The sequence below is a fragment of the Sminthopsis crassicaudata genome, chromosome 5 (genome assembly GCF_048593235.1).
Source record: "Sminthopsis crassicaudata isolate SCR6 chromosome 5, ASM4859323v1, whole genome shotgun sequence".
In the NCBI taxonomy this organism is placed as follows: domain Eukaryota; kingdom Metazoa; phylum Chordata; class Mammalia; order Dasyuromorphia; family Dasyuridae; genus Sminthopsis; species Sminthopsis crassicaudata.
In genome coordinates this window covers 273,085,394-273,098,068 of record NC_133621.1, presented here as the reverse complement: position 1 = coordinate 273,098,068, position 12,675 = coordinate 273,085,394, and the positions used below count along the sequence as shown (strand labels likewise).

At 36.2% G+C, this 12,675-nt stretch overlaps 1 protein-coding gene across 1 annotated transcript; it reads left to right on the top strand.

The window, feature by feature from the left end:
- Positions 1–581: 581 nt before the first annotated feature.
- Positions 582–11,165, top strand: LOC141543993 (putative ankyrin repeat domain-containing protein 26-like protein). The gene is made up of 5 exons (XM_074269642.1): positions 582–674; positions 846–1,144; positions 9,721–9,835; positions 10,027–10,200; positions 11,046–11,165. Exons 1-5 carry the CDS (start codon positions 582–584, stop codon positions 11,163–11,165), a joined length of 801 nt encoding a protein of 266 aa, XP_074125743.1.
- The last annotated feature ends 1,510 nt before the right edge of the window (positions 11,166–12,675 follow it).

The window sequence follows — 12,675 nt, the reverse complement described above, 5'->3', positions numbered from 1 at the left end:
CTTGAATTCCTCAATGTCCCTCCTAGAATGTAACATCCTTAAAAAACACAATACTCTGGGTATGTTTAAATCTTTCAACTAAAAGTTTTACATCTTTTTCCATTGAACTGCTGGAATCCCTCCTCCCTTCTGGCCCCTCCATTAATAATAGCATCAGTAAGGCAATTTAAATTCTGTAGAGGATGGATCCAAACCCAGTGCTGCCAGTTTGAGACCCAACTGTTCGGCTGCCTGTTCTGTACAAATCCTTTCCCGACACATTTTGAGGCAGTAACAGGGAAGGAAGAATCAGAAGAGGCAACTAAACGGCTTTTGTCCATGGGGCCCCTAGAGTGCTCCTCTTCAGGCTGGGCACTGCCATTGCCTTCACCTTCACAGAATTGTTAAAGGGCTGCAAGAGATTTGGGAGATTATCTAGTAGAATCTCTTCATTTTAAAGAAGAAACCGAATTTTGGAGAGGAAGTGCTTTGCACATCATTACAAAAGTAAGCAACAGAACAGGTCCCGAGATTCTAACGCGAGACCTGGAGCTCACCCACCCTCGTGATCTACAGCTTTGAACTCCTCTCACTAAGAGTTAATGGCCCCAGTACTCGCGCTCCCACCAGTGTATTATTTGACCCTTTATCGCATCCGCGCGAGCCGTGGACCTGATAAAAGCACGCGCAGTTCAGTTCCTCTCCTGCCATTGCCAAGGTTGCAGTCGGATCTAGGGCTGAAACAGTTATAACTGCTGCGGGCTCAGACGTTTCTAAACCTCAGGCCTCAGTTTATTGACATTTCCCCCTTTTAATTTTCCCTTTAATTCTCCCTTATTACTCCCTTTAATTCCCTCTCCGAGCAGGCTGAGGGGCCCAAGAGAGGACTCCTTCGAGAGTTCTTCCTCTTGGCCCTGAAGTTTGCCTCCAGGATGAATAAGATTTTCAGCTTCGGCAAGAAAAAGGGGCAGTCTCCATCTCGCCCCTCCAACAAGCTGCCAAGTTACTTTGGGGTCCAAACACCCTACCCCACCGAAGGATACCTGATCCGGAGCAAAGACCTCGGAAAAATTCACAAAGCTGCCTTTCTCGGGGATGTGGCGAAGGTGCAGCAGCTTCTGCTGCTCGGAAAAAACACCGTAAATGATCTGGATAAAGTGAAGCGGTAAGAGGAAAGGTTGTGGGGGGGAGAGAAAGAAAGACCCTCATTGGAGGAGCCTAAGACATTCACCCCATTTCTCTGAGTGACTCCATGTCTGCCCCCCTCCCCCCCATTAACCCTCTGGAAATCAAACTCCCTCAGCACCTGGGACAGGGTCAAGGACATGCTTTGCCTTCTGAAGATGGGTTACCAAATCCTACAAGCTGATTTTACTTTCCCCTCCTGCCTGTCCATTTTTAATGAATTGGAAATCCCTTCATTTTACTTTTAGCCAGGATCCAAGTAATTTATTCTTTATCAATAACGTGAGAGTAAATGCCATTTCCTCCTGCTGAATTGCTGGCATGTCAAAAACGACTGTGTCAGACTATCCATGAGGATATTTGGGAAATTTTCTTGAGAAAGTTATGTGAAGACTGAGTTAGCATCCTGGATACCTCAGAATCAGTCTGAGTCAGGATAAGCAAAAGTCCTTGATCTTTATTCTTGGTCTTTAGGGATAAATGTGAATTGGATGGATAAGGGATCTCTATGACCTTCCCTCTCCAGGTCTACTGCCAAAGTGACTCTGGCTTGTCATACTCCACCCCCAAATCCCTCCCACACTTCCTGTATATAGGAAAAGATCGAATCAGCACAGAATAGTGGGAAGGGCCATTTTCCAAGCATATGCTAATAGAGTATTGTCCAATCAGTAATTAGCCTTAAATGCTCAGTTGTCAGACCTCAGTGCATTAACTCAGAGTTTCAGCCCTTTAGTTAGTGGAATAGTTTGCCATTTCCTTCATCAGCTCATTTTTACAGATGAGGAAATTGAGGTAAACACAGTTAAGTAATCTGACCAGGATCATATAATGGTAAGTATCTGATAGCAGATTTGAATGTAGGAAGATGTCTTCCTGACTACAAACCCAGAACTCTTATGCATTGTGCCTATTAGATGCCCCAGCTGGTTAAATATGAACAGATAGATGAAGAATAAAAGCAGATAAAAGAAAGACAGAAAATAATTTGCTGCTTTTATTAAGACCTAATATAAATGTGTCAAACACAGGGTTAACAACAACAGATACAAAAGAATCGGGAGCAGAGATTGTCTCTTTGCTAGGAGGTCAGTCTAGTAAGAGACTTAATAAACAAGGGAGCCTGAGTAGCAGAGGACCTGATAATTGTGAAGAGAACCAGGAGAGAGCAGCGTTACAATACTTAAAGAGAAGGAAATATCAAGGAGAAAATGATTGCAGTTTCAACGGCTACAGAGAGGTTAAAAAAAAGATGACCAATTGAGAAAAAGATTATTAGTTTTGGTAATTAAGAGATCCATTACTATCTGTGAAAACTTTAGAAAAAAGGATATAGAGTCTTAAAAAATGACAGGAAAAGTGGAGTCACCTCTTATTAGCACCTCTCTCATGGCATTTATCTACAAAAGACATGAGAGACATGGGATGAGAGTGGGCATGGACTGATCAAGTAAAGGTTCTTTGAGGAATGAGGGAGAAGACATGAGATGTTTCTAGGCAAACAGGGAAATAGCCAGGTTGCAATGAAAGACTGCAGATGAATGAGAAGAAGAACTATGCGTAAGATAGAATGGTATCACTTGTATATGTAGAGGCATTTTCATTGATAAGGAAAAATAGTGGCAGAACTCATTTAGATGAATTAGATGAGAAGGAGGGTGAAAGAGGAAAATGGTTTCATTTTTTTTTCCTAGAAAATGAGCTGAGATTTTTAGCTGATTTTTAGATGCAGTGTGTACCATGGGAGTTTTGAGAAGAGATGAAAAAGATTTTGAAGAGCTGCTGTGATAAGTGGCATAGTGCATTATTTAGGGAGGTAAAATATAGAAGAAGAGTTGCACTCTACACTTCTCAGGTTGGCTAAGATGACAAGAAAAGATGATGATGAATGTTGGAGGGGCTGTTGCAAAAGTGGGACACTAATATATTTTTGCTGGAACTTCAAACTGATTGAACCATTCTGGAGAGCAATTTGGAACTGTGGTGTGCATACCCTTTGATCCAGCAGTGTTTCTACTGGGCTAATATCCCAAAGAGATCGTAAAGGGAAAGGGACCCATATGTGCAAAAAAAAATGTTTGTGGCAGCCATTTTTGTAGTGACAAGAAAGTGGAAACTGAGTGGATGCCCATCAAATAGAGAATAGCTAAATAAATTATGGTATATGAATGTAATGTAATATTATTGTTCTGTAAGAAACAACCAGGAGGATGATTTCAGAGAGTCCTAGAGAAATTCATATGAACTGATGCTAAATGAAGTGAGCAGAACCAGGAGATCATTATACATAGCAACAACAAGCTTATATGATGATCAAGTCTGAAAGACATGGCTCTCTTCAACAATGAGATGATTCAAACTACTTCCAATTAATTGTTCAGTGATGAGGAGAGCCATCTACACCCAGAGAGAGTTGTAGGAATTGAGTGTGGTTTCCAACATAGCATTTTCACCCTTTTTGTTGTTTGCATTTTACTTTGCTTCTTTTTTTTTCTTGTGTGACAGAATAATTGTATAAATATAAATATATATATATATATATATACATACATATATTGGATTTAAGATATATTTCTATCATGTTTAACACATATTGGATTATTGCCATCTAGGGGAGGGCAGGGGGAAGCAGGGAAATTGGAACACAGGGTTTTGTAAGGACTAATGTTGAAGGGCCTCTGGGTTGAAAAATAAAAAGCTTTAATTAAAAAAAAAAATAAAAGTTATGTAGGATCAGTGAGAGCCCAATTGAGGCCATGAAACACAAATTTATAGTAGCACTAGTAAGTACAGTTGCATGATTTTCTTCAGTCTAATTATGCATAGAAAGCTTGGGGCTTAAAAGGACACTGTTGGCAATGGATTCAAGGGAAGGCAATGTTGAATGGAAAAAACATATTGAATGATTCACCAAGTAGTCAACATGACACGTGCATGCAAACATCTTCATATAAATAAGATACATACAAACAATCTAAGAGGGACAGCACTAGTTTTAAGGTAAATGGAAAATGGTTTTCGTAAAATGCAAGACTTATGCTGAGAATTGGAGAAGCTAGGAGATTAAAATGAGCATTCCAGGCATGTAGGCAGCTAGTAAAGTATGTGAAGATGTAGTGCTATGTGTGGGGAACTGTCAGTCAACAAATATTTATTAAATGTCTATTATGTGACTGGCACTGCTAAGAGCTGAGAATACAGAGAATGGTCAAAGAGTGCTGTCATATTTCATTTCACTCATATTTCAATGGGGGAATCTATATGAAAACAGCTAAGTATAAACATGATACTCCATAGAGAGCAAACTAGTAATAATCAACAGAGGAAGGTTTTTGTATTGAGGGATTGGGTAAAACTTTTTTTTGTAGAAGGTAGGATTTTAGCTGGAACTTGATTATACCATGTAGGTAAGAATTGGAGAGGAGAAAGAAGAGAATTCCATGAGTGGAATTTCACATTCAATTAAAATGCCTGGAGTCAGGAGGCAGGAGTTTTTTATGCTAAGAGGAGCAAACAGTGACTACTCAACATATTTGGCCTGTTTTCTCTAGTAGTTTGGTTGAGTAAGCAAACTACTAGAGAAAACAGGCCAAATATGTTGAACACAATATAGAAGAGGAGATTCTAGTAATTATAGAAAATGCAACTCAACCTAGAATTTGCTCAAAATATTTTATATCTGACATATTCAAAGGTTTATTATCTCTTCAATTTATTTTTCTTTAAATATTTACAATAATAATTCTCCTATAATCCGATAATCCTAATGTTTTTAACCTTTATTATTTTTATTGATTATTTGTATAAAACTTTCTATTTTCAAGACAAGCATGGATAATTTGACAGCATTGACCTCTGCATAGCCTTGTGTTTCAAATTTTCTTGTACTTCCCCCATCCCCTCCCTAGATGGCAAGCAATTCAACATATCTTAAACATACTACAATATAAGTTAAATACAATATGTATAAGCATATTTATACAATTTTCTTGCAGCACAAGAGAAATCAAATAAAAAAGAAAAAAATAAGTAAGAAAATGCAATGCAAGCAAACAACAAAAAGAGTGAGAATATTATGTTGTGATCCACATTAAGTTTCTACTTTCTGGGTGTAGATGGGTCTCTTCATCACAAGATCATTGGAACTTGCATCATTCATCTTATCTCATTGATGGAAAGAGTCATGTTCATCAGAATTGATCGTCATATAATATTGAAGTTATCATGTACAATGTTTCTGACTGACTTCCCATACTGGGTAATCATGGCCAGGTCCTGTGTTCTTCTGGGGCTCAGTGGCTTATAATTTGCCATATAATTTGATTTTGGGTATCTTGCAACAAATCTGCTAAACTACTAGCTTGCAACCAGGACAGAGTAGCCTTTGAACCTCATAGTAGATTCCCAAACTCAGGAACTCAACAATGCTCTGGCTCCCCAACCCAGCTCCTTGCCCTGGGATACTTGCGCTGAAGTCTCAGCGCAGCAGTCTCTCCCCCTGCCCAGTTGAAACTCATCTTTCCTCAAGTTCTTCCAAACTATCTTCTTCAAGAAAATTGTTGTACTCCAAATATTTGTGGGTTCTGTCACTCCAAAACCAGTTCAGAGGCTTAATCTGATGTTGATTTGAGGGAGTGGTTACAGAAAACTACATCTACTCTCTATCATCGTGGCTCCAACCCTCTTGATTTTAATTTTCAAAGAGCAATTTTCATCTTTGAGACTCTGTACCTCCTTTCCTAATTGGTTGATTTTTTTTTTTGCCATCTTGTTTTTCTTGGATCGTTTTAATTTTTTCTTTAATTTTGCCTCAATGTCTTTTGATTTTGGAAACTTTTTTTTGAGTTTTTCTTTAAATATTCTCTGTGTACAGAGCCATTTCATATTATTCTTTGGGGTAGAATGTTTTTGTTTTGTTTTGATTTTTACCAAAGTGTCATGCTCTGAAGATGAATCCTGATCTTCCCTATTCTATAGGTTTCAATGATGGGATTCTTTCTTCTTTGCTGGTTCATTTTTAAAAAAATAAGAATTAGTAATGTAAGCCTCTCTAATCTTGGGGTGGGCAGATGATCCCTCAAGCTTTCTGTTAATTCTCCACTCTAACCAGGAACCCCAAACCAGGAGCTCTTCCCTCCTGCAAGTGTCTACAGCCAGCTAAGTACCCCTGTCCAGCTGCTTCTGCAATCATCAGAGGTTGGTTCCTTCTCACCCAGGGCTTGTCTCAGAAACACTGTCTTCCTGGACTGAAACCCCAACTGAAGAAACAGTCCTGGAGGGAAAAGGCTCTCTGATGAAGTGTAGTGTTCTCCTTAGTTTTTGGAGGTCTCTGGGGCAGCCTTCTTTTTAGTAGAGTAATCACCACAAGAATAGCCAGGTGTTAAAGTCCAAATCCTTTATTCTCTCCTTCACAATCTAGTTTCCTTGACTGCTGCCCGGACCAGCTTTCTGGAGAGCCTTTAAGGCTGGCCTTGGTCTCAGTAGAGGAAGTGCAAGAGGCCAGCCACCATGGTGGTGTGAGATGAAGTTGAATGAAATCTGGCTCTATCCCTTCCTGAATCTGTCCCAGCTTATATGCTCTACACTGAGTATAAACCTATTATTATATCACTAGGGAACCATTATTTATTGTAAGGTTAAATCAATCATACTGAACTTAGAGAACTATTAATCACCATGCTAAAATAGATAACTATTATCTTATCAATTCCACTGGCTTAACATCTTGTAAGAATCCTTGTTTCAAGTACAAGAGTTCTGGCCCATAACAATGAGGCTCCAGCCACAACCAGTTAACTCAAGGGCTCCCCAGTTGATGTTTCTGGGGAGTTAGCTGAGAGGTGTGGCACTTCAGACAGATTAATCCCAGCCTAGAGACTTTTTTTTCAGATTTTGTTGCCTACTATCATAAGGATCCCTGTTCTGTTCCAAGTCTAATTGTTTTTTCACTAGACTGTGTTCACCCTGAGGCACATATCTGTTGTATTTATGGGGGAAATTATGATCTGATATAAACTTATTTTTATGTTTTTTTTCAAAATCAGTCATTTGTTAGCTTTCAAAATTTAAAATGACAAGCTTAATATTTTCCCTTATCCTAAAAGCCAAGAAAAAAAATATTAGCATGGTACTTGTGCAGATAGAGCTATTCATCAGTGTACCTGGCTTAACATTTACAAAGTGTAAATGAAAACAGCCCCGTTGGTTAAAGCGACTTAGGAATTGGCTCACTGAAAGATTTCTTAGTTGGCTTATTATCCTTACTGACCTTCCTCTGGCGGACAGATCGATTTACAGTTTGCTCAATTTCAGAGCATATAAATAAATAAATAAATGTGTGTGTGTGTGTGTGTGTGTGTGTGTGTGTGTGTGTGTGTGTGTATGCATGTAAAGCTTTTGATATGTTTATTTATTTAAATATAGTAATGACAATGGAAATGAGAATAGGTAACCATTGGTTTGAAATACAAATATTTTCTAAATCCAAAGAAAAATGAAAATCCTATAACCATTTAATATGACAGTTAAAAGAATGTTAGTCCTTTGGGCTGAGATACTTTTAAATGTAGAGAGCAATTGCCAACTGAATCTAAACAGAGTATCACACTTTTGTAATCCACCAGTTTTAAGTTTACCTATATTTAATATATCGTCATACTCAAAATGATGAACATTGAATCTGTAAGCATCAGCTACTTGGTGAACTCAATGAAAACTGATTCTTTTTCTCTTCCATCTACTTTTTTTGTTTATTTTCTCTCCTAAAATGCATAGCAATCAAGTTGCCCTAGTAACCTGGTGTCACTCAGTCAGCATGGTGGCTTACCATGTATCTTGTTTTTACACCATATTTTCCTCTAATATAATTATTTCATGCTGCTTTGTTTTCTTCCTTTCACTAGACATAGCTCAATTTCCTGCTGAAACAATTTCAAAAATATGAACACCTTTAAAAATGTCTTCTCGATTTCTGCCAAATCTTTCCCAGAAATATCATCCATTTATCCTGTCTTCCTTTAATTTTTCTTATCCCTTTTTTGAGCAAAAAAGCCTACTTGTATATCATAACTTTAAGTAAATGGGACACCTGGATGAAGAAAGATAAAATTATTAGTGTAAACTAAATTAACCAATCACATTTTAAAGTTTTCCTTCATATTAATAAAAAGCTTCATTTCATTTACCCTTTTTTCTAATTAAACTATTAAAATTAACAATTAATTTTTAAAATGTCAAAGCCGCCTTGTGTTGTTTTTTTTTTGTTTGTTTGTTTTGCTTAGTTACTAATTTAACTAGTAATTTGTACCAATTTTTCAGAAAATCCTGAATTCATATTCAACCTCATATACTTTCTAGTTGTGTGACCCTGAACAAATGTGTTTCTCAATTTCCTCAAATATGAAATGAAGATAATAACATCTACTTCCCAGGGTTATTACAAAAATTAAATGAGGTAATATTTATAAAGTGCTGAGCACAGTGTCTGGGACCTGGTAGATACATAGTAGATTCTAGTTTTTCTCCTTATCAAGCTACTTCTAAGCATGTCAGCCATTGCAATTGGGAGGATGGGGGAGGAAGGAATCTCTTCCCCTCGACCTATCTTACACACTCTAGAAGAAGGAATCAAAAAAAAAAAAAAAAAAAGCAAAAGGGGAATCCTGAAAAGCAAGCAAAAATTTAAAAAATACCTATATGAATATTTATATACACATCCATTACTTCAGTAATGATTTTGTTGTTATGGATATGTTATGGATATAGATATATGGATAACATTAGTTAGGCTTGTCCATGGACCACAGACATACCAGGCCCTTACTGCAAAACTTTTCAGCATGTTCCAGCAAAACATTCACAGTACTGGAATAGCCTATAGCCACACAAAGCCAATTAAGCTGTATACTGTTGCATTTCAGCAAACTTTAATGCAGAATGCATGTGAATGTGCTTGGTCAAAGATAAAATATGCAAATGTGTAAGTTTTTTTGTTTTTCCCCTGAGGCAGTTGTTTTGTTAAATATTTTGTAATTGTGGATGGATACTCTTATTGGGTAAAGTTATTATTAGACTTGACAATTAGGCAGGGTGAGGCCCACCTGTAATCCCAGTTACAGAGAGAATGAGGCTGGCAGATATCTTGAATTCATGAGTTCTGAGCTTCAGTGGGCCATGCCAGTAGGGTCTCTGCTCTGTTTAGCATCAATATGGTTAATCCCAAAGTACAAGGGGCCGGCAAGTTGCCTCAAGAGAGGTGAATCAGTCTAGATCAGAAATTGAGCAAAGTTCTACATGCCAAACTGTAGTAAAATCTATATCACCTACTGGATATATTCTTCCTTGATACTCTCCTCCTGGCGATTTTCTCTATCATACCAGCAATGCATGTTTTGTATTTATTTAGGTGACAATAGTAGTTATTTATTTTGGAAGTGGTTTCCAATTTAGGCATAAGAATATTAATAGATGTTATATTAAAAATTATCCAAAGAAAGGTACAATGTTGATTGCTGTAGTACAATATCGAACAATCACATTACTCTCTTGTTTTTGCAGAACACCTCTTCACCTGGCTTGTGCTAATGGACATACAGATGTTGTGTGTCTCTTAGTAGAGAGAAAATGTCATTTAAATTTGTTGGATAAGGACAGTCGAACACCTTTAATGAAGGTATGTATCAGTTAACCATGCTGTTCAATGAAATGCATTTTGATTTCTTTATTTGATTAAGAAAATTAAAAGATAGTAAATAAATAAAAAAAAGTTAGACTTTACTAACTTATTTAAATATCACTAATGATTTTGGAATATGCTAATTTTTATATTACATTATTGTTTCTTTGTATTTATTATACTGACAGGCAATAGAGTGTCGGCAGGAGGAGTGTGCAACAATCCTGCTGGAACATGGTGCAGACCCTAATCTTGGGGATGGCAGGAACAACAATGCACTTCACTATATTGCCTCTGGTCAGACTAAATTCATGGCAGAAAAACTGGTTAAACATAAAATTGATATTGAAGCAAAAAACAAGGTAGCCTTTTGTATAGTAAAGTAGATTATCAGCTAAAAAAATTAAATCATGTCCAGTTCACATATTTTATATTTAATTTATTTGTTTTTACTGGGTATAACTACATAGAGAAAGAATTTTCACAGGAACAAATTCTTAAGTACATGTTTCTTTATCCTTATGACTACACATTTAATGTCATTTTCTTTCCAGAACTACTGAATAATTCCTGATTTTTTTTTTTTAGTAAATGCTCAATTATTCATTGTTGATATTTGAGAGAGAAAAACAAAGAACATATTAGGAAGGTTGATAAGAGAGGAAAAATGCTAGATGAATGACTAAAATTTGTTTTGTTTTGTTGTGGTTGTTGTGGTTGTTTTCAGTTTGTACACCCCGGAAGATTGGGCAAAGATAACTAGTCAACCTTAAGTCCAGAGAGGCTATAGTTTTATTTTAGTAGGGTTTTGAGGACGTAAGTTTGGCTGCATTTGCACAATTAATTATAAAATGAAAATGGCAAGAAAGGAAGATAGCTATGGAATAATATGAAATGGTCTTTTACAAATTCTGAATTTCTGTCTTCTGATTACATATTAATATCTAGAAGGAATCCCAAAAGCCTCTACTTTCATTATATAATTTTACATGTAAGGAAACTTAGGTCCAAGAAAGGTGAAATAATTTGCTTATTGATCATACAGAAATTAACTAACAGAAGCAGGATTTATACTCTGGTCCTCCAACTCCCATGTTCCTTAATATGTCATTATCAAATTCACAAGATGTTCACAAAATGTCATAAGCTGAATCGAAATAAATGTAGAATGCTTGCTTTATATTAATATCATCTTATGACTTTGCAGGAAGGCCTTACACCACTTTTGCTTGCAGTTTCAACAATGAACTTTGAAATGGCAGGTTTTCTCTTAAAGAATGGAGCAAATGTGAATGCCTTGGATAGCTGTAAAAGGTACAGTAATTAATGCTTAATTTTTTTTAAAGCAACATTTCTAGAGGAATAAAATTATGTCATGGAACTTAAATCATAGAACACTTAGTGAACAACAGTAATTGAAAATAAGTATCATTGCAAAGGGGTGAAACATATCTACAAACATCAGCTATGAAAAGAAAATCTTATGATTCTGCAAGAGAGAAAACACTTCATGTGCACATACTCGTTTTTTATTGACTTCAAATTATTTAATATTATTCAATAGAAGATCTGAACTCTTATGATTCAGTTGATTCTCTTTATGAAATAATCCATGAGGATTTTAGCATGTATTTTCTGCTCCTTCTTATTTCAGTTTCCATTAAGAATATGCCCATTGACAAATGCAGGTAAATAAAAGCATGATATGATAGAATACTTTGATGGACCCTTGATCTAATTGTGAATACTCATGACACTGATTATTAATCCTTGCATTCAATCTCATCCTACAGGACTTTTGCCATTCTTCATAGAAATCCAGGAAACACACTGACTCGTTCTCTTGGTCTTTGAGGACCAGTGCAAGATTTTATTTTTAATACAAGATTAACCCAACTCTTTTTGTATTCATACATGTCTTTGACAAAAATGACATAGAAACTCATTATTGTCTGCACATACTTAAGTTCACCACACATATATCTATGGATCTTTGGGATTAAATACAATTTTGATTCTTCTGAGGTCTTATGTTTGGATTTGGAATTTTAAAAAAGTTACTGTAGTCAAATATGATCCCTGAAAGAATATTGATGTTCACAATAGTTTTTATGGCAGTATGATCATTAGAAGTGCTGTGTAGTTTCTTAAAGGAGATCCAATTGGATCTCATTTCTCCAACACTTTTGAGATAAATGCATTGTCATCATTCAATATCCATGCAGGCTTCTGTGTATTCATGTTTGTCTATACATACATAGACATCTACAATGACAAGCCAACTAGATGGAGCTGCCCATTAAACTAAACAGAATCTGGAAAATACTTACTTTTAATCTACTTTTTCAGTATATAATCTTTTACCAATACCTTTTTTACTGAATGTGGGCCTTTTTTCATGTTCTAAGACTTGATGCAGGAGGATTGAGAAACCATTTCTCTCATATACAGTCTATTCTAGTTGGACACTGTGCAGAGCATGCCAGAGTACTGGCAAATACCTTAGATGAGCATATACTCCATTATTTACATCAAGCTTAATGCTAATAGAAAAAAAAAACATCTGTTTGAGTGCAATGTGTTATTGGATCTTGTATGATTCTAACATTTGCATGAAAGAAAATTTAATGTCACTAAAATCAAAAGAAAATTCAACAACCACTACCCAAGCCCAAATACAAAACTGACATTTTCCTAACAGACAAAAATTACTGATTACCATTGTTGGAATAATTTCAGAATTGGTTGTTTATGATCATTCAGATCATGTCTAGCTAGAGTGAACTTAAAATTAATGCAAATGAGGAGGAAGCCTGAAGATGGAGCAGAAACAGTGC

What these genes read in the sequence shown, in the direction of transcription:
- LOC141543993 (XM_074269642.1), top strand. Translation starts at nt 582, where the DNA reads ATGGCCCCAGTACTCGCGCTCCCACCAGTGTATTATTTGACCCTTTAT. An exon ending in ATAAAAGCACGCGCAGTTCA is followed by an intron (nt 675 to 845) that starts GTTCCTCTCCTG and finishes CTCTCCGAGCAG; the next exon opens with GCTGAGGGGCCCAAGAGAGG. An exon ending in GATCTGGATAAAGTGAAGCG is followed by an intron (nt 1,145 to 9,720) that starts GTAAGAGGAAAG and finishes TTGTTTTTGCAG; the next exon opens with AACACCTCTTCACCTGGCTT.